Here is a 22,334-nt window from a genome sequence, read left to right on the forward strand (position 1 = left end):
AATCATCCAACTAGAGATGTCAATGTCTGCCTATTGCCTTTCATACCTGATTTGGATCTGTTGTACATGAATTTGTCTAATGGCTTTTATACTGTCTGACTTTGCAACCTCTTGTGGCAAAAACATCCCAGAAGTTCATGCTTTGGAAGAAGGATTTTCTTTTAGCAGTATTAAGCTTGTCTTGTAACATCACTAAGTGTCCCTCTACTGCTGAGGGATTTAGCGTGTGACCAATTCTGCATTCACCACCTCCATGATTTTGTAAGCCTCAATCATATCACCCCCATCAGTTTTCTTTTCTCCAGACTACAGAGTCCTAGCCTTTGTAGTATCATCTTCTAAAGTAGTTGCTCCATCCCCTTGAACATTTTGGTAGTCCTTTTCTATGCCTTTTCTAACCCCACTGCATTCATCCTGCTGCAACTAAATTGTTGTCAGGTATCTGCCAGGTACAGTGTTAGGCTTCTCAAAGTCCACTCTTAATTCAAATGTAATAGTATATCTGAAGTGGGAGCAACAAAGTCTCAAAGCTAGGTGGAAAAACAACTAGCAATAGATGCTGCCATGTGCAGCATATGGCTGAGGCATCAAGATGCTTCATTTTGGCAACATGGCCATCATAAAAAAATGAGACTATAGAATCTGTCTGAGTGCCACTGCTCCAGTACATCACACTGAGTAGGTTCAGTCTGAAAAGGGTTGGAAGCTGTTGAAAATTCAGTGGAGAAAGGAATGACTTCTGATGAGTGTTGTCAGCAAGGAAAGTTGGCGGTGGTAGGGTAGTGTTCAATATCGACGCAGAAAAGTTACAGCTGTTAGGAAGCGATGTCATGGGTTGGCATCTGCCCTCTTTTTTAGAAACGTACAAGTAGTTTGCCATTGTTATTCCTCTAAAGTACAATGTAAATAATGTTTTTTAAGCCAAGGCAAAATAACCCAGAGACCTTGATTAAATTAATGTATCTCCTGAGATATTTTTCTCATCCTGATTGCAGTCATATATCAGCTTTCCAGTAGGTGAGCTGGCAGAGGGCCACTGCTAACGGGATCCTCTGTAGGAAGAGTAGAGCGATCTCTTGAACTTCTTGTGATTGCACAGATCCCTTGAGTATTGAGGCTTTCAGGTGTCTTTACTCCACCCTACTGTGTGAGTAACTGAAAAGCAAGACCAAGCTCTTTGATATATTTGCTGATTTTGCAAATAGCTTGTTATAATCAGCAGCATATAATGACCAGAGAAATATCTCTATGCCTTGAAGAGCCAATAAAAACTCAGTTTGTAACAGTGGAGGTTGTTCAAGCTCATGAAGGTCAGCTGGGACTGATGTATATTTTAGGGCAATCTTTAAGAAGGGGACTGACTCAATGATGACATCTCAAGCAGGATTCGGTGTGTTCTGTACAGAAATTCAAACTCAGTTCCCACAATAAAAACGAATTTTCCCCTTTAGGTTTGGACGAAGCGTAGTAATGAGTATGGTGATGGTGTACTGTTGCAGTGTTTAACTGAGCACCTGGTAAATGCGGTTGAATGAGTGCTGACTGTGGTCTTGTCCTGACTGTGTGTGGCCTTCTACTTACCTTTGGTCATGATTAATTCTTTTCATTATAACTAACATTAGAGATTAAAGTGTGTTAGAGTAATGATGAAACCAGGTGTTTCTTTAAAACAGCCAAATGAAAGAGGCAACTAAAATCTTGAAAATGGAATGATACCAAGGTACCCACCAGTCCCGTTGGTCAGAACAGTTGCCCTGCCCAGATTCTCACCTAAATGATAAAAATGTCTGACCATCAATAAAGAACATAAGGTGATGCAAAGGGTCTGAAGACCACAGACCTCCTGTAAATGGTGCCACCAGTAGGGAGAGGGAGCAAGAGAAGTTGATTCAGATGATGTGAGTCTTACTAACATTGTTTCTTTTGAATTTTCCCAAATAGGGCCGAGACTGCAGTGTGCCCATTAATGCGTGCATTCAAAATCCATGTCAGAATGGAGGGACCTGCCACCTCACCGAGGCAAATAAAGATGGATTCAGGTAGTAACCCAAAGCTCATTTTAAATGAGATAGTAAAATTAAATGTTTCTACTTTGCATTAATGAACTGTAATAGCTACTTTATAGAAGCTGCTGCATGTGACACTTCTATTTGCCATACAAACTTATTAATCTGGTTTCATTCGTGTGACATGTTGTTTCCTCTGAAACAGGCCTCCTTATTTTCTCATAATGGAATATACCCTTAAGAACTATTTTGAGTGGTCTCCCTGATCTGCACTGTGTTATCTGTATGCTAATTTTCCTTGGGGCATTTCAAACTCACATAGACCCTTTCTTGTATTAGTAAAGTAAGCAACTGTTGCTTGACAACCAGATGCAAAATGTTTTTTATACTGAAGAATCTTGTAGACAAGCAGGCTTTAAAGAAACAATTAAAAGACATGAAGAGATTGCCACATCTTGAGCATTGTGCCTGCAAGAGAATAACTTTTGCAGCTGGACATTAAGGATTTCAGTTTTCCTATATAAGAAAGACGCAGTATAGGTGGGGATACTCCAAGAGAAGCCCAGAAATTTTCGTGCGGTAACTGGGAGATTTGTGCTGGCACAGACACTGTTCTACAGCTAAGAAAATACAAGTTTGAGGCTTTGGCCACTAGTTGTCATTAAAATTGATAGAAAATTTAAAAAAAAAAAAAAGAGTTGCTGAAACCTTCATAGATTTGCTCCTTAGTATTTATGCTGTTTCTTGAACAAAATACATACAAAAGTACACCATGCTGTTGTTTCAATTGCATATATGAAAGCCTCACTTTTAAAAGCTTTTACACATTACTGAGTCTTCTGTTTTGTCTTCTCTGATATATATAGCTTCTTATCAATGACAGCTGGATGGAGACAAAGAATTGCAAGGTTTATAAATGGTGTAAGCTGGGAGTCAAACCAGTACATTCTTTCAGTTTGATTCCAGTTTGGTTTCAGCTGTGATTAGGACCGTTCCAACTGAGGTTAACTGTTTGTTAACCAAGTCAGCAAACCCATATCATCTGATGTCAGAAAATAGGATTTTTTCAAAATAGAAAGGACCAGGTGAAAGTCTGGGTGACTGACAGGACTTCAGGTGCAGTGGGAGGTTAGCACCCTCCTCCTGTTCCCCGACCAGTGGTAGGATGCCTTTGATATTTCCAGAAAAACACTGTGGCTTCCTTTTGACTCCCCAAATCCCTCGTGTAGGAATGAAGCACAGAAGAGCTTCCATTTTGCCCTGTTGGTAGGATGACTGGGGAAGCAAACAATGGAAGAAATGCCCCAAAGCTTCTCTCTGGCTCTGTGCCCGCCCACCCCCAAGAATCTCCCCCTTACAGAAAGATAAATAGCACATGCTGGATACAGGACACTGATGATATTGCAATGGAGAAATGGAGGTTGATGGGGATGAAGGGACACTGTCAGGCTCTGTTATGAGTAACAATCTGAAGCTTTCCAGCTAGGGAGAACAGGAGTAAACCACATAGCCATGTCTCCATGAGGTACAGTTTAGAGCTCAGCTTGAGCACCTTTGCCAAGGCTGTGAGCAGAGTAGAAGAGCGCATCTGAGTAGAGATGTGTTTGTAGGGTCATGCTGGTGCGTGGTGGTGGGAGAGGATGAGGAGGCTCTGCAGATCTCAGCATGCACAACTGGTCTTGCTGCTTGACAGAACTCCTAGGTTTTGCTCCAACCACTGACATGCCTCTTCTTGATTCGTGTTTTAGCAGGCCCAGCAATTTCTGGAGTAAAAGTTCAGGTTCAGTTTCTGCTTGAGAGAAATAAAGGTTTAGTGGTCTTCAGTTCAGGTTCCCTTCTGGTCACCCTCATGTAATACTGTTTAGATAACTTTTCCCAGCTTATGCCAAAGCAAAATTGTACCACATTAGAATATCTGAGTTTTGTCACTCAGTACTCATTTTTCAAAAATCTAGCTGATACTAAAAATGTGCTAGTAAATCATTTAATATCCATAATAATAGAATGAAAGGCTTCAGCTTATATTTTAGATCAGGTTTTTCTTTAGCATTTTTGTTTTCTTCTATAGTAGAAAGTAAAAAGTTCTGAATGACCTAAAATGAAAACTACTTCTGCATTGTTCTCATGAAGTCTCAATTACAAATTCAGAGGCTTTGCTTCAGTTCCAAATTAACGTCATTTTTGAGATCCTTTATTAAACTGCAGGGGTGGTTTTGTTGCTTAACAACATTTGAGGCTTTTTAGGGAGGGTTTCTGCCTTTATAGTTATTTATATAGTTTCAGTTGGTCTAATAAAAGACCCGAAAACCCATATCTCGTCAAAATCTTGCTTTATAAAATTCAATGTTCAGCTTGTGCATTGCTCTGTTTTCTCTCTGTGTTTTTAATTCAGTCAGACCATAGACCCAGCTGCTGTGGAGAAGCAGGGCGTGGAGCTTTAGCACGTTGTAGAGAAATGTGGTGTGGGGATGGAACAGTCAGAAACAGGAAAGAAAAAGAAACATTTTGAGATTGAAGTTGGTTGGTTGGTTGGTTGGCTTGAGGTTTTTTGGTGAGATATCTCCTCTCCGTTGGATGGCAGCAGTCAGAGTTACGTGCATATAAATTATGTTCATCAAGATGGGAAAATGTTGCCTTAGATTATATGCTGTGAGGAAGCGGATGTCAAAAACCTTTTCATCAGAGGCCTCCTTGGATTCTTCTGTTGTGTGGCCTGTAAAAGAAATTATATCTTCTGTATATTCTCTTCCCTAGGGAAATAAATTCATACACAAGCTCTGCTGCCAAACTTGTCAAATCTTTACTCTTGTAAAAAGGAAACTTAAGCCAAAGCTCTCTCCCTATGAAATGCCAAGCAGTTTAACTCTCAAGTTTCTGTAGCCTTAGACAAGAAAATTACCTTTTAAATAATGCTAAGAGGGTGATGTCCCGAGGCAAAGACAGGAAATTCATAGTTATGACTGAGATTCCAGCCTGACTCGCCTGCTGTGCCTGGTACCCACTAGGGCTTGCAGCAGCAGGGGATTGAGGCACACGGATTTCTTGTAATAGCAGGTCCTGGTGGGACAGCAAAGGGCAAAGGTTCAGCTGGAGTTCTTCAGTCCTTCGTGGTATCCTTTATCCTTGCACCTTTTTCAATTCAGAGTAATATTCACATTCTCTTTTTTCAGGTAGGGGCAACTTCTGTATTAAAGAACAGTTAAGTGACATCATGAGGCTCAGAGGATTAGAAACATTAAGTTCTTCCTCCCTTTGAATTGCTTATTCTAATCTGATCTGTCTTCGTTGACAAAAGGTTGCCAAAAAAAGTGCTTATTGAGACTGATAAAAAAAAAATATATAGTCAATCAGGCATGTCCTGGACATTTAGCATGTCTGTGAGTGAGACTTTGACGAAGGAGGCAGAGCTGTCAGCTCTGCTTCACTTAGCCACAGGCAACCAGCTGATCTTTGAGAACCTACAGTGTTGGGAAACGAAGTCTCTGGATTATTTTAACTTTTCTCCATATAAAAACCCCTCCATTTTCCAGAGCATTTTCTTTAGCATTTTGCACAAACTTTAAGTTCCCTATAAATGTAAAATCCTGGAACTGATTAACTCCCTGGTGTTAATTCTGCCTAGTTCAAGGAAAAACATTGCACTTCCAGACTTACAGGCTACTCCATAGGGATGTATATGTAAAAAGCTCCTTTACAGAGAAACTGTAATATTCCTGAAAGAATTTACTATCTCTATTTAAAAGTTGATTTTTTTGAAATGTGATACACTGTATGTATGCCTATTTTAATAAACAGATGCTAAACTTTTTCATTAGTTTATGAAAAAAAATATTAATATAGTAATCATACAAAACTGTTAGTATACTTCAGCTCCAAAAGTTTACCCCCAAAATTTTGTCATTAATTTCTGTGTTCCCTTATGCCTTCATGGGCATAGTGAGGAGTTATTTATTTCTTTATTTTTAGGAAAACACAACACAACAGAAAATCCCTAAACTGGAGGAACAGGGAATTTGGACCTTTATGTGATCACAGCATTTTAGAAAATAGCTCTTTCCTGCATGGCTCCATTGTTTCTGAGGTCCAAATGAAATGCTGTCTCACACTGCTTCACTATTTAGTCAATACAAAGTTTTCATCATTGTCTCTGGAATTAATTTTCTCTCTCGGTCAGCTGGAACCCAAGTTTGATGACCTTCCAGTCACTCTGCAAACTTCATTTTTCTTCTAAGCTTTTTCTGGGAAAATACATACAAACAGTCCCAAACTGCAACTCTTTCAACATACAGTTCAATCCGGGTCCCAAATTGTATGTTTTATCTTTTAATTTCAGTACTCATATTTGGCACTTTTGAATGCAAATCAAAATCAAGAATCATATGTAAGCAATAATGTAAAGACTCCCTATAATACATAGGGACCAGTAGCCAAATGTCATCAATTATGCTGACATTTCCTTCAGTATGGAATGTGTCCTAATACTGAGCAATTGTATGTTAACAATCCCATATGTATTGTTACTGATGGTAACTCTACTGAGTTGAACCATTTCTGTGATAGTATTTAATAATGTCATTTTTAATTGCATACATCCAAGCTGTCCCAATCCTTTTGTGGAAGGAAAATGGTGTTATATTCACATAAAAATAACCAGCACAAAGCCACTCTTGTTGCTTTTCTTTAAATGGAGAGAAAAATTTGTGCTCCCAAACCAAGACCTTGGATGCCAAGTTGCAGCCTGGAGCATATTTTTATGGCTGAGTTATAAACCCCTGAAAATGGGGGTTTGTAATCAAAAGGGGAGACATGATGAATGTGTCACTGTATTTAATTAGATGTCTTTAACCCCCTCCCCGACAGTTGCATTGCCACAAAAGATAGTGTGCCAGCTTTTCTTTCTTATCTGCCTCCTGTGATCCTCTGGATCATTGCAGGGTCAGCAAGAGGACATATTTTATTAGCAATAATGAGATTGAGACAGGAAAATAAGATCTTTCTTATTGATTTATTGTGTCCTAAATTGGATTTATTTGGGCAGTTTGGTCTTGGTTATTCATGGTGAAGGTTTTCTAACTCTCATGACCTGTTTTTGTGGTGCCTGCAGAGCTCAGTGAAGATGACTGTTAGCATGTGACCTGTATGCCTGTTCTGTACCCATCTAGAAGATCTTACTGTTGTGGTGGCTCAAGACACATTGCCTACCCTTTTTTGTTCCTAGTTGTTATTCCCTTAGTTTCTGAGGTTGCACATGTCATGAAGAATCTAACCTTATCCTCAGGGTCCAACCTAGGATCTGCTGAGGGTAGATGCAGAGCTCTGTGCTGTACCTCACTTGGGAGCCCTGGTGCTCTGCTCAGTCTATGGACACAGGAGGAAGAAAAGCAAATGTCATGCTGAGAGCAACCAGCCCAGAAGTGCTGCAGTTTTCTTCACAGATTCTGAAGTTCTCCTATTTCTCCAGAGCATTCCCAACCTCATCTCCATGACACCTACATAAAGGAGGATAACGACCCCATGTTCACTTTGTCCATCTGACCTGAAAAAAGTACCCTGCAGCTATCTCTGCATTGAAATTCTCCTGTTTCCAGAAATCAATGGATGGCAATTAGTGTGACTGCTGTGGTGCTTTCTGGTTTTCATCCTCATCAATCAGTAGTGCTTTATATTTGTTCAGTTCCTTTTCTGCCATCAGAACTTGTATGGGAAAGGAAATGAACAGCTGAGTGAATGTGTAGTTTGGACTGGGACTTGAAACAACCCTTCCCTTCCGTGCACACACTTTCTGTGACTAGTGAACAGCAATACTGACAGTTCAAAACTGACACTTCAAATATCATTGCTGGCTTCTTAGAAGCCACTGAAATGACTGGAGCACTTAACACATGTTTTTAGACTCTCTTTAAGAAAATTGTGTCCTCCACCTCTTCATCACTTACAGCTAGTTTAAAATATAAAGGTTCTCTTAGCAACCATAACGTCTAGATCTGGAAAGGAAATGGAGATTGAAAAAAAATTGAAGTCATTCTTCAACCACTTAGTTTCTTACACTCCCTCTAGGGACCATACATCAGAGTCTTGTGAGATAAAATATTTAGTGCAATTATTCTTCACTAGTGTCCACATCATCACAGAACCATTACTAGCTCTGCCATTGTTTGTTTGTGTTTTAGTTGAATTATCTAGACATCATCAGCTCTTCTACAAATAGATGTTGGAGGAGCTGCAGAAGTACTGAAACCTTACTGCACTTGTAAAAGCAATCATTCCCAAACATTTCTTGTTTGGACAAGTGACAAAGTGGTAATGAGAAGAAAATGTTCATGTCTGTAAATTCAATTCAAGCCGTTGTTCTTTAAAGAGAGCGAACTATCTAAAAGCTGCCAAGTTGCCCTGTGATTGTGCAGCCCTCAGTAGGCAAGTATCCACATACTCACAAAGTCATTAAGAGAGAAGCCAAGAATTTGAATATTGTGATGAGTGTTTACTCTCCTGCCCTGGAGTTGCTCACTTCAGTTCAAGGCGAGGGTTCTTGACAAAGAAAGCAAAGGGAAGCACGACAGAGGCTGTCTCCTGCTGATGCTTTTATGTCTCATGTAAATAATTACATGACCCCATGAACCATCAGGCTGCATCCTTTACCAAACACATAGGATTAAAGCGCTCTGTATTTCACAGCAGCAGTGAATTGGGCTCCAGCAACGCGCTTTCATATTTTTTAATTTCAGTTTTATACCTCAAACCTCCTGCCCTTTCAGATCCATGCTAACTTTTTATTAATTCTTTTCTTTCTCCAAAGCTGTTCTTGTCTCCTTGGGTATGAGGGGGAGAGGTGTGAAATAAACCCAGATGACTGTGAAGACAATGACTGCGAGAATAACTCGACGTGTGTGGATGGGATCAACAACTACGTCTGTCTCTGCCCTCCTAATTACACAGGTAAGAAAGGGCCACAACCAAAGAACAGGAATCCATGAGGAGTTCCTTCAGTGCCTGAAGGGAAGGATCCAAATGCATGTTTACTTTATCCATGAGCATATAATTAACCAGGAAACTAGTCCCATTTTAAAGCAACCTGGATGTCTTACTGGCAAGATGTTAGTTCTACCAATATTGCCATACATGTCACAAAAATGGCCACTTCTCTGAGTCAAAATACTGATGCTTCATTTTAGAATGCATTAAAACATAGGTCTGAGGTGTCAGAGAAATCTGTACTTCTGCACGCGCATTCTCAAAATGTATTGCAGAAATATTCCCAGTCATGAGCTGAGTTTGATATACATCAGTTCTGAATCCTGGAAAATAAAGAAAAGTTTCTGTTCAAATGGTTGGAAAATAGCTTTTTGAGTGTGGCTTTCACCTGAGATCTCAGAGGTCTGCGTTTATTAAAGAAAATTAGCTTGACAATGCGCTTTTTAAATTCATTATCTCCATTTCACAAGCGAAGAAGCAAAGGCTGTACAATAAACCGTGAGCTCAGTTGTAGCCTTCAGTGTGCACCCATGGCAGTGAGCCCAGCCCAGCAGATGTGCAGTCACCTGCTAAGTCCACAGTGACAGAAGTTGGTAACTGAGTTAGAAACGGAATTAGTATCTCCAGCACCCATCCTGCATTTCAGATAAATTCCTTCCTAAGCCTTCTGCGAGAGCAGAAACCCTCCTAACTGGAACCTAAAAGTGCCATTTCCCAAGCCGTTACTGGAGCGTACCGTTGGCTTATTCAAACTGTGTTAGCACAGCCTTCCTGGCCCAGCGTGGAGTGGTAAGGAAACACCTGCAACAGTTCCTGCTCCCATCCTTTGAAATGGGTTTATTACCTTCTAAGCATGGAGAAGTAATGAAGGGCTTCTTGTACACTGGAATATATTACATGTCGGGGGATTTAATGAGGATCAAGCTTGAGTGGCTGAGTAAGGCAGGAGGAAAGCTTCTAGAATTTCCAAACTCTTAAAATACTTTTGTGGCTGATACAAAGGAGGCCCATGTAAATCTTTAGCTGAGAAAAGCCTTATGGCTTGAATGTACATTTATTGGAGTCCTAAAATGATCTTTCTGCCAAAAACTGAAAAACTGCAGCTTAGCAGAGTAAAGAGTTTTGCTTATAGGATGTTGAGCCCATTGTGCTTACTTGTGCACTATTTATGTCAGCTGTTCTTGGGTGGTTTCAAACAAAACTCTATACAAGGAGGCAGAGCCTTTGCATTTACAAGAGGAAATATATTTGCCCAGCCAAGAAAAGACATGTCTAGTAGGGAACTGAATCCAGTATATATGCAAATGTGCTTTCCTCTTCTCAGGCATATTGCAGTTTTATTTTTTTTCCAGACCAAAAAGGCAGGAAAGATTGGGATTTCTTCTCAAATGGCAGTCTGCCTAGGGGCCAGAGAACTCATATGATACTTTAGAATCAGTTTTGAAATATTTGTAATCGACTTCCAGCGCTTTTTTTTTCCTAACCTGAATATTGTTCATGCTGTGCTTATGGTTATGAGCAGGAGTTTGTTGAATACTAGACCCCAGTCTTGCAATGTGAGATACACACTGTTGTATATACCATACAGTAAGCGTTTGCTATCACAGTGCAGGCAATAGCTTTGACTACAGTTGAAACAAACTGCATTTTTGAAGAAGAGCAGGAAGTACTTCTGGAAAATAGAATATGAATTATAAGTGAAAAAGGTTTGAAAAATAGGGGTGTTGCTTAAATTAGAAATCTAAAGGGTTGCAATAGTTTGTGTTGCTTAAAAATGGGAAGAGTTTAGTGAACTGTGATAAAAGAATTGCTGTAACCTGCTTTGCCTCCATTTTGGAGAGGGATATTTCATCAAACCTGATCAGTCACCTGGAAGGATGACTGCAGTGCAGCTGGCTGGGCTGAAATACCCCTGAGAGATACACCTGGCCTTCTCAGAGCAGAAAGGCAGGGAACAGCAGAAAATGGCTGGAAGAACTGAAGTCATCAGCAAACCAAAAGTTACATATAAGCTAAGAAAATCTGAGCCATGGTTTTGAGGGTCTTCTAAGAGTTGAATCCAAACACAAGAAATTGGACATGAGCTGAAATTGCTTGATTGAATGAACAGCAGCTAAGGAAATGCCATGGAAGCAAACAGGCAAGTCATGAAGGAGCACTTTGAAAAGATATGCGTGCCTGACCTGAAAAGAGGGAGATCTATTGACCAAAGAGTTTGACTGAAGTCTCCTGTGATGTCCAAGGCATCTCTGTGTATATTGTCTTCAAATAAACCTTTTTATACTGAAGCAATACTGAAATTACTACGGCAGTATCTATTAAAAAAAAAAAAAAAAGTAGATTACTTTAGTATGGTGTTGAATGTACTAAGAATAGTGAATGTTAATATTTCAGAGAGAAAGCGGGTCACTGGAGGAGTTGGGAATACTTATTCCTGTACTCAGACTTGTGCACTGAGGTGCCTGCCCCCCTGTCAGGTGCTGGCTGTGCTGAACGTTGTGTTAGCAAACTGTGTTTGCTTCATGGATTTTATCTGTATTTATATGAACAAAGAATGGATCGTGGAGGGTACTTTCCAGGGTAACCTTTTTCCTGTGAAGTAGTCTGGGGGACAATGAGCTCACAGCGTGGTGTTTTGCCTAAAAGGGCTGTGCTATCCGTAGGCAGGGTGTATCTAGCAGGACAGAAAGTGTAGGTAATATATCTTCTTCTTGTGCCCAAATATTATACTTAGTTCTGTTGTTCAGAATTCAAGGACCAAGTTGAGAGGTGAGAAAGAGGATTAGAGGTGAAACATAAAAAAAAAAACATTGTGGAATTGAGAATACATGTTGAAGATCTCAAGAAAAAACTTAACTGGCTTAACAAAGAGTAGGCAGACAGAGCAAGCTTTTTCTTTTTTTTTTCAACTTTTGTTTGTTTGTTTTCCACAAATGCTTGTATGGAGAATAGAAATTTCTTTAAAAGGTTCGTTGGCTGACCTTAGTGGCTGAACAAATCCAGACCATACATTTTTATCATTGTAATTATACAAGAGTTGTTTCTAGATACAAATGTGGTTTCTTGGCAGATGCTTTTTTAAAACACAAGTTACTTCTAGAGTGGTCTGTGTTACACTGAAGATCAGACTAGATGTTTCTGTACTGATAATCTGTGATGTCTTGAGCAACATTCAGGCTGTTAGTTAAAGGTGCCCAGCACAGCTCTTGCAGATTCCTTCTTTTCCTGACTGTAGAGGCAGGCAGGCTCTGGTAGCACTGTGAAGTAGGTAATCTGAATCCCTCATCAATCTTTTGGTCTTGGATGCCATAATACTTGTAAGAATGCAATGATATTACAGTAAGCACTGCATGTATGAAATAAATGCTCTTGTGTATTACAACACACATTTATGTGTGTTGTCCTGTAAGAAATATTTAGAATCCCCCTTGGTTTAGTTGACTAATAGTTAAATCATGACAGTAAATCTTATGTTCCTAAATGAAATGCAAATTAAAAATGCATGTGTTGGAAATGTTGGCTATTGACAGAGTTGCAGTATCCAGGGTTTGGGTTTTTTCCGTACCTTGGTATTTTCCTGCTTTATCTTCTGTCTGTCTAGCTTTACTTGTTGTAGCCTTTTTAGGAAACAATATCCCCAATAATGATGCATAAATTTTGCTTTCATTGGTTGGAATAGTGAAAGCCAAAGATCTTTCTTCAATTAATAAGTTTTTGTAGTGTTTTCCTTTAAAATTCTTTGACAGTTTTTTCCCCTACTCAAAGTAGGTAAAAAATGGCCGATTTGTTAAGTGACTGCTGAGGCAACGAATTTCCCACACTCCAGCTCCATTTCACTCTCATATAAAAAACCCCACAAAAACAACACACCAAAAAATGACCCACAGTCACAGTAACATCCTTCCTAGTTCCTTTCCATGTAATAACTTTAAAACATTGTGGAAATACAAATGGATTCTATGAAGCATAAGTTAAAGAAGGTGAAACTGGGAAGGGGGGATAGGCAGATGGCTGATTGCTGTAAAAAAGATTCAAGCCCTTACCTGCACCACCAGGTTTCTTCAGCATTCTTAAAAGTCAGTATTTTCAATGTTTGTTGGTTGTATTTACATAACCAAACCAATACTTACACTGTGTAGCAGAGTCCTGATGGCTTTTATTGTCAGCTGTTGTCTTATTTTTTTCCTCTCCCTGACTGGTTATTTTAATCCTGAAGCTAAATTATAAACATGTATTTCCTCCAGGAAAATTGTGTACCCAAAGTCCAGCCAGCTGTAAAGCCTGAGCAGTCTGTGGGCTGGTTTACAGCCTGGTGGGACCCCTTCATAGATTACAGCTGCTTCTTACTGCTTTGAAGGTTTTCCTTCTCTTAAAAAAGAAACATACATAAGAACCTCGAAAGAGAAAGCTATGAGTTAGGTCAGTCACCCCAATTCATTTCCTTTTTTGTATTTTTTCTAGTTTTTCTCTTGTTGGCTTTAACATGTTCTATCTCCAGCTATCAATATAAACATTCCACTGTCTCCCTAGCTTTGTGGCTTAGAAATGTAGGACAAAATTCATACCATTTCTCCCTTTCATTCGTTTTTTTCTGTTCACTACTGTCATAGGTGTTCTCGAGAGCCATCACTGCTTTGCTTATAGTTCTAGATTCAAATACAGGATTCTGTACCTCCAAAAAGAGATCCTTCCCTCCGTCCCGCTGTCCTCTGTGCTTTCACTTGAAGAGGTGTCCAAACATAGCTAAAGGACCAAACAGGCTGTACCAAACATATACTACACACTTTAAAGGGGTTTATGCTTTACTTGCTGGTGTATTTCGTTTTGTTTGCTGTAATTTTTCCTTTTCTCCCATCTGTTTGATTTTAGGCAGAAGCAGGACTATGTAGTGCTTACACACAACAAAACTGGTAAATATTTCAGGTTTTGCTAAGGATCCTAAAAAGCCTCAGCAAATAGCCAGACCTCTTTGTTCTGAAACAATAAAAAATTAGTGGCTTCTACTACTGAAAATAGGTCTTTTCTAAAATACATTGCATCCCATGGCAGGGAGAGAGGAGAGCAAGTGTTTAAAATAGTTTGTTTCCCTGGGAAAAAGCTGCAAGCATTTTGTATCACAAGGGGGAAAAAAAATATCTCTCTCAATCAAAAAAAAAGCTTGAAACTATTTCTGGTTTTATGTGTTTGGAAGAGAAGGCTAAGCTCTATTTTACCTAAGGGGACCTTGTGGTGTCCTGTGGTAGATGGTATCTGAGATTTTTTGCAGTTTTGCTACTTTTAGACAGAACACTATTCACTGTTAGTGATTATGGTCTCTTTTTCTGGCATATCTGATTGTGGTAATGTTGCATGGCAAAAGCCAAGCACTTAGTCAAGCCAAACGAACTCTGGAAGAAAGAAGTTGTGTGGTGACTTGTGGCTGACACTCTTCTGCTGGAGCTCTCCCACCCGTTTCCCATCGCTAACCATTGTGAGACTGTTTTGCAGCAGTCCCTGAGGTGGGCACCAGTGACAGCTGAATGACGCTGCAGTTGATCATTGCACTGTAGGTTGTTTTTTCCCCCTTGTGATTTTTTAATTACATGTTTGATATAGGAACAGGAAGGTTCTAGGTAGTGTGGTTCAGCCTTGTGGTTCCACAAGGCTATTAGCTGCCTAATAAACACTGAAAGCTTAGCTATCTGCCTCTTCTAAAATTCTGGAACTTTAGCCATAACTTCCTCAAGATAAGCAGAGAAAATTGTGGTCAAAGTCTGGATATTTTCTTCCTTTTATTTGAAGGAGTTCTGCCTTACATGGAAGTTTCTCAGTTTTAGTTACTCGACAAATGTGAAGTATGTTTGCTTTCAGTGCAAAAAATAAAAAGGCACCCACATTTCCCACTTGCCTAACTATGAATGAGAAGTGCTGGAAGAGCTGGAAGTTTTAGCTATGTTTAGGAGCCTAAGCCCATTTCCAGCCCTGTTTTATTAAGAGAGAACCACATGTCATTGCTATCAGATTGGACTCTCTTATCTCATTGTACTGGGACTGAAGAAGGAAATAGCACAGTAACTGGCAGCGCTGCAGCCTGTCTTTAGTCTCAGTATGGGTGTCCTGTCATGTTGGAGCTCTCAGCTCCAGGATTTCCTTTGGTCATATTTCCATTTGCAAAATGTAATGTGTCATGTTTGGGGAACCAGATCAACTGGAGAATTTCTCTTTGTTCACCAGGACCACAGTGTATCTCTAAGAAAATGGATCAGCTACTATTGTCTTAAAGGATGAGTGGAGTGAATATCATCCTCAATTGGATCATTAAATGCAATCTGTGAAGAAAAGCCTCAGGGGATGAGACGTTAACCACAAGCCTGTTACTCACCTGCTTATGGGCAGGTGGTGTGTACTGCACAGTTAATCAGGCTGGGAGGAGCTGAGTCCACCGATGGGCAATTGGTGTATTCAGCACTCCGACAGCACGGTGGTGGCCACGGCACAACTGTCAGTAGGAAATAAGTAAATCTTTCTGCATATAAAGTATTCTTTGGAGCCCTCTATTGGTTCAAGGACTGTACGGGTTCATGCGTGCAGGTTTTGGTAGAAGGGGAGGAGGGCGGCTGTAGGGGGGGCTTCTGTGAGAAGAGGTGAGGAGCTGCTCCTGTCAGCCCTGCCGCTGCCCGAAGTTGAGCCTGTCAGCAGCACTCATGGCAAAACATGAGAGAAGCAACTATGCAAACACCAAGGTCAGTGAAGAAGAAGAGGGAAGAGGTTCTTGAGGTGCTGGAGAAGAAATGTCCACGCAGCCCATGGGGAAGACCACACTGAAGCAGGTTGTTCCCCTGCAGCCCATGAAGGACCATGTCAGAGCCAATACCCATACTGCAGCCTGCAGAGCACCTCATGCCAGAGCAGGTAGATATGCCCTACAAGAAGCTGCAGCCAATGGAAAGCCCAAGCAAGGGGCAGGCTTCTGGCAGGAGCTGCAGCCCATGGAGAGGAGGTGCCCGTGTAGGAGCAGCTTTTCTGGCAGGAACAGTGTCCCTTCAGTCTGTTCCTGAAGAACTGTATCCCATGGAAAGGACCCACGCTGGAGCAGTTCTTGAAGAACGGCAGCCCATGGGAATGACCCACATTGGAGAAGTTCATGAAGGACTGTATCCCATGGGAGGGAGCCCACACTGGAGCAGGGGACCAACATGAGGAGGAAGGAGTGGCAGAGATAAAGTGTTATGAATGGACCACAACCCCCATTCCCCATCTCTCCGTTCAGACCATGAGAGTTCAGATTCAGACACGTGAGTCTACAGCGTGTCCAGTGTCCTACTGCCAGCCCTGAAAGGACGTCTCAGAAAATGTATAGCATCTCAGATGTGACTGGATGCACTAGATTGTGTAAATAAATAAATCGATCCCTAATAGATTCCAGACAAATCACATAACTGGAAAACATCCATATGAAGTAATATGGCTCAAAAATGTAGGGGGTCCAGCAAAATTAGGTTCTATTCCAGACACAGTGGTTCTGAGGGATGATGCTATATGCAGGTGAGCACTGGAAGCTGGTTTAGCTCACGTTTTACACACTGTGGTGGTGTGGTGTTTGTGATGTTGAATACTATTTTTTGTACTTTGGCAGTGCACAGATCTGAAACTTACTCCTCCTTCAAGATTCAGAAATAGTGAAAGGATCGTTACTACTCTACCCAGATGTTGTTTAATCCATTACCCCTTTGTTTAATCTCAAGATTAGAGATAATTGCTCCTTCATTCTGAAAAACAAGCCACTTTGGGAATCTCAGTGTGGAGTGTAGCTTCAGGTTCCCACTTAATAGGCAAAAACCTAATACATGAAGACTTAAATGTGAGGGTTTTAAGCATTAACAATAATGCTTAAAATTAGAATAAAGAAAAAAGAAAAATAAAGAATAAAAAGCATAAAGTAACTTTTAGGTTTTTGCCTAGTAAGTATTGTGGGCAGTGTTTGTCAAACAACAGCAAAGTTCATTAATAATGCAGAAAGAGTTCTGCTATTGTGTATTCCAGGTAATTTATTATGGTTTGGTATCTAACATGGCAGCTGAGTGCATTTGCTTCTGAAGGATTTTCACATTTCTCTTTTCTTCATTGCAAGTTGAAACAGTTTAGAAGTAAAAAAATCATTTTTTTTTATTTTCTAAGATGAGCCTCAAATCTTTTTCATCAAACATCAACAACATTCCTAACTGAATTATTTTCTTGGAGGAACATGCTATGTCTGTTCCACCCAACCATTTTTAGGTTCAGTGTTCTCCTGAAATTTCCAACTGGCACTGACTTCTTTTTAATAACTGAAAGGAGAGAAGAGGAAAACAAAATACAAAAAACCTTTTCTTCTGATACAAGTTATTTGATACAGAGTAATCTTTTATGAGAAAAACAGTACGGTATTTTTTTTTATTAGGAATAAAGAGAAGAGTTCTATTCTGACTTACCTGGCAATGTTCAGAAAATTGCAACATACTGTTTAACTACTCAAATATATATATCTTCTCCCTGCACAGCCTGTAAAAGTTTTCTCCGTGGGTAAAGGCCAGGCTTCCTTCATCCTTTCTTCATTGTAAGCACTTTCCTTTTCTCAAGTAATATTGTGAAATTCCTGACAGCATTTTTGCTTTTAGCCCTCCTGGACCCACGGAAGTTCTCTCGCATTAAGGATGATATTATGTTCTCTGTTTCATTATCAATTATTTCATGAGTACTCTGAATGAGAGAACAAAGTGTCACCCAACGGATGTACAAACAAAAGAAAAATCATCAAACTTACTGGTTGTAAATTGGTGATCTAGACTGTCTTTTCAGAACTGCTGTTTTCCTTACAGATAAATAGGTTAAATACTGTTACTGCATGCAATCTCTTTTACTGATTCAGGAGAAATAGTGTAACTTGGGTCCTGGTTTTAAAAGTCTAATGTGGCATGAAATAAATAGCTCTCATGACAGCACAGAACGGAAAAAAAGGAAGATGGTTATTAAACGGTGTGTAAAAGTCATCTTTATTGCTCTATTATTGTTTTGGCTTCATTCTGAGATGTGTGGAAGGCTACAGAAAAGCCTAAGCATGTTTCTTGGCAGCTCTTCATAAGCAGTGAGCCCTGTGAAAAGTGAATGTGGAAAACCCCATGAAATTAATGATTTTGCTGAAAAAATAAGACCAGGAAAATGTTGCATGAGACAAAAAAAAAAAAAAAAAAAGTTGTGCTTTCAGTGCTGGTGAAGGGGACAAGGGAAGCCATTTCAAAGGGGCAGGATAGCTTTTCTAGTGTTTGGAGAAAATTTTTTAATTATTTAATTTTTTTTAGGCTTGGAGTTATTTTTTAACGCATGGGACAGCAGCAATGGGAGATCCACCTGTTACTGTTCCACCTGTCAGTATAACTTGATTCTAATCTGAAAGTTGCATTTTTTGCAGCAGATCAGACCGCTTCCTTCATCTGTCTAATGCTTCCCTCTCCTAAACAAGCACTAATTACTAGCACATTACCACCAGCCTTAAGAAGTTTGAAATGCTGAGGATGTGCCTACCTTTATGAAGGTACCCTCTCCATATCATACCTCAGTTCTACAGACCGCTCACTGGACGTTGTAGACCTAATACCTCTGGCTACTATGAAAAGTAGGATCTGTTGGCACAAGTGGTTTTTCTCTTGTAAATCTGACACAGTCTTAACCTGTTCTTCATTGCATGTCGATCTGTTCTCTTCATCTTTGATGAAAGAGAATACATGTGCCTTGATGAAAGCAAAAATATCATTTGGGATTAAAAAAAAAATGACGGGAAAGGAAATATAGTTGTTATTTTCCTGTCTTTTATATAAGCACTTCAGAAACCCCTGTGTACCCACATTGGAGCTCTGATTTGAGAATATATAGGAGAGAGGAAAATGGGGAGGTTGGATTGTTTTCTACAATTGGGAAAGCACTACCCTGAAGTTTTCTGTTGTTTTAGCATGATCAAATACCTTCCACAAAGAGATCAGTGCTGCTAAAAGTTGGCCTAACATTAATGTCCAGTTTGGTTTTAGGTTCACATAGCTATTCAATGAGAAATTTGGACTAGACCTTTAATTGCTGCACAGAGAAGTAGCCCTGTGTCACTCTAAGAAAAGAGGATCAGATTTTTCCTCTGATACTGACATTAAAGCGTCCAATGAATATTGCACACTCAGGTCTGAGGGCAGATTTTTTGGCCCAGATACTTTCTGAGTGAATAAAATATGAGAAAGTCTTTGTGTAGCTGGTGCCTTGGGTTTTGCTTTTCAGAAAGTGTTTTATTTCCCTGGCATGCTTTCTGCAACGTCTACTGAACATTGGTGGGGCCTGAAATAATGTATCAAGAAGAATTTTCTTCCTGAGATGAGGCTGCTCTAGTTCCAAGGCATTCCCAAATGAGCTCCCTAATGAGTGATAGATGAGAAAAATAACAGGAAGGATCCTTAAATGTTCCAAGTTTTGCATGAAAAAATGATAAATTTTTTTGGATGCTATGTTTGGTACTTAGCCTAGAATTCTCCTACCTTTTGATAGTGGTGCCTTCAGAGTGACACAGTGAGTCATAATATTTGACATTTGGGGAGATTTTTACTGGATGTCTAAGCACTTGTCAAGACTGTGGAGAAGAATGATGGTTTCCTTTGAGAGTTAATGAAACTGTTCTTATTTTTTTAAGCCTGTTTCCTTTTCTTCAAAACAAAACAAACAAAAAAAAAGAAATAGAAACTTCAAAAGTAATTATTGACCATTTTTAGTGAAAGAGTAGTTGAAGGCATCTATCTACACTGTATTCAGTTATGAAATGGTCTTCCAAAAATATTTCCAGCTTTAGATCATTGAGTTCTTTTAATGTCACCAGCCAGTTACTTTTTTCCATGCTTATTCTCACATAAGATTTGTAGCACACAAGGGACATGAGGAATACCAAGATGATGAACTGGCAGTTGTCCAGGCGTCATGGCAAGTTCTGACCTGCTCACGTTCATGTCTGCCCAAAGGCCGAGGGAATCACTTTGTTAGTATTTGGGAGGGTTGGTGGGCTGTGGATTTGCGGATTGCTTAGTAAGCAGACCTATCTCCAGTTCTGCCACCTCAAAAATGCGTTAATAGCCGTCCCCAATGACAACTGTGTTCATATTTGTAAGACTTGAGCGTCTCTAGTTGCTTTTGAGAACTAACAAAGTACAATGGCAAACCTCAAGTCCAGTGAATGATCTGTTTCCCTGGTTCCCATGGATTTGCGGCATTCAATTTCCTTGGCATGCCCCCCTTCCTGAGCTGGATACACTCCTTGCATTTGCCCAAGATTTGTGCAGGGCTATATAAAGACTTGGGAGTATTTAATAGTGGTGGCTTCCTGGGATTCCTTGGCTCTAGATGGAATTGGTTGTCTTATAACTGACACTATGAACAATAAAGTGTCCACTGCTGATGGCCATGCCAGACTTGTCCGGTATTGCCAAACCCAGCCCCTAAAAGCCATGAGGATGTGTATGGCACGTGAATACACGGTTTATGCTGGTAGTACCCTCTCTCATGCCTCTAGGGCTTTTATTCTTGCTTCACTTTCTCACGTGTGCTTGACAGCTCTCAAAAGCAGATATGTTAGATATTCTGTGTTTGAAACAAACAAAAAAATTGAGTGATTTTTGCAATCACATATTATGCTTCTATTCTAATGTGAAGAGTCAAATAAAGAGCTGTTTAGCTTGTACTGCCAGGAGGCTGGAGATGTGGGAGAAATAACCTGAAGGAGTGAGCTGGGGGTGTTAACAACTTAAACCATACCTGTCACCACCAGGGTCATCCTCAAAATTGTGCTCTGTCATCCCTGCCAGATCACAAGCTGGTAAAAGACGGAGAGTTCTGATTTGCATTTTCCATCTGAATTTTGATCTTTGTAATTTGCTTGGTTTCTGTTTTCAAGTGTTTCTCTGTAGCCACTAGAGTCAGAAATGTAAGGATGTTTGAAAATGGAGTTTCTTCCAAGGCAGGTGGAGCTGCAGCTTCATAAAAATACTGCTAAAACAGTGCCAGCCCACCCATGCCTCCCACATTATCTCTTTTCTCACACTATCCACTGGCTTGGTACTCATGTGATGGTATATATCACGTACAGGCACACAAAATATGCATAACCTTGAAACCCTGTAGATGCAGTCTTCTGATAAAGCTGCATAGGGGACTTTGTGACTGTAGCTTTTGGGGGTTTCCATGTTGAGAGCAGCTGACCTTTGCTTTTCCTGCAAGGCTTTGGGAGGTGTGGGGTAGGTTTCTTCTGGTTTCTTGGGAAGGCAAAGATTTCTGTGGTCTTTGGCTGCATCTCAAATCCTGGGGTACTGAAGTGTGACCTAATAATTTAGGACTCAGAGAAGGGTGGTATTTTAATAAACTATCTGGGTTTGAACATTCTCAAACTATTAATTATTAAAATTTATACAAATCCAGGGAGGTGCGTGGCACGTAACGCACCATACCTAGAAACAGCTGAGCTGAGCTTACGTGTGATGGATTATTTTCTGAAAAGACATCATCTCCTGCGAGCACAATAGAGCTAGTACATTTCTTATAAATAGTGAATGTTTTATAATTGCATGCAGTCCTAAAGCTGGTTCCTATTATTGAGAGTCACAGAGGTTTTGGGGGGAAGGGTTTGTGGGTTGTTGTTCTTTTCCAGAATGATGTCCAATCAGCTGCTTTGGCAGAGTATTAACTATGGCTAAAATATCTTTCAGTGTGAAAATGTTATGGTCTAATGAGCCACTTTGATTTTGTGTCACTTTCTTGCTTTGATAGAAGAGGTTCTGGGTCAGGAACTGCCCATTTGATCCTTAGCCTGTCTCCAAGTGGAGTCTATATGTCAGTACATTTTATACCAGCCTTTCTAATTCATGTAACAGAAACAGTACAGTCACTATAGGGCAAAGGAGCCCGATTTAATGAAGTCTCATGTGCCCTCACAAGCAATTTTGTCGCTTCCTTCTGAACTACCGAGCGCTCTCCATTTAGGGAGATTTGCCATCCCTGAACATCGTGGTTGAAGCTGCATCAGGATTGTCCAAGAAGTGTTATAGCTTCATTGCTTTTCTTTTGCCTCAGGTGAACTGTGCGATGAGGTGATTAACCACTGTGTTCCTGATCTGAATCCATGCCAACATGAGTCCAAATGTCTTCCCCTTGACAAAGGAACCAGGTAAGCATGTGTGTGTGTTGGTCTCCACACACAGGCCAGATCCATCCATTGCCTTGACTAGGGTTGAACTGGCAGTGAGTTTGGGGTAAAAGTCATCGAAATTAACACAAATAGTGCAAGACTAAATTACTTCAGACCATGTCACAGTTTGATTT

At 40.1% G+C, this 22,334-nt stretch overlaps 1 protein-coding gene across 1 annotated transcript in view; it reads left to right on the plus strand.

Moving 5' to 3' along the window:
• The window catches only part of SLIT3 (slit guidance ligand 3), a 531,568-nt gene that overhangs the window by 466,996 nt on the left and 42,238 nt on the right, over positions 1 to 22,334 (plus strand). Inside the window, exons 28-30 of the mRNA XM_027810336.2 lie at positions 1,942 to 2,039; positions 8,803 to 8,942; positions 22,086 to 22,179. Coding sequence (XP_027666137.1) covers positions 1,942 to 2,039; positions 8,803 to 8,942; positions 22,086 to 22,179 — 332 coding nt within the window. The remainder of the gene's footprint in view (positions 1 to 1,941; positions 2,040 to 8,802; positions 8,943 to 22,085; positions 22,180 to 22,334) is intronic.

Source organism: Falco cherrug, chromosome 8, assembly GCF_023634085.1.
Source record: "Falco cherrug isolate bFalChe1 chromosome 8, bFalChe1.pri, whole genome shotgun sequence".
Taxonomy (NCBI): Eukaryota; Metazoa; Chordata; class Aves; order Falconiformes; family Falconidae; genus Falco; species Falco cherrug.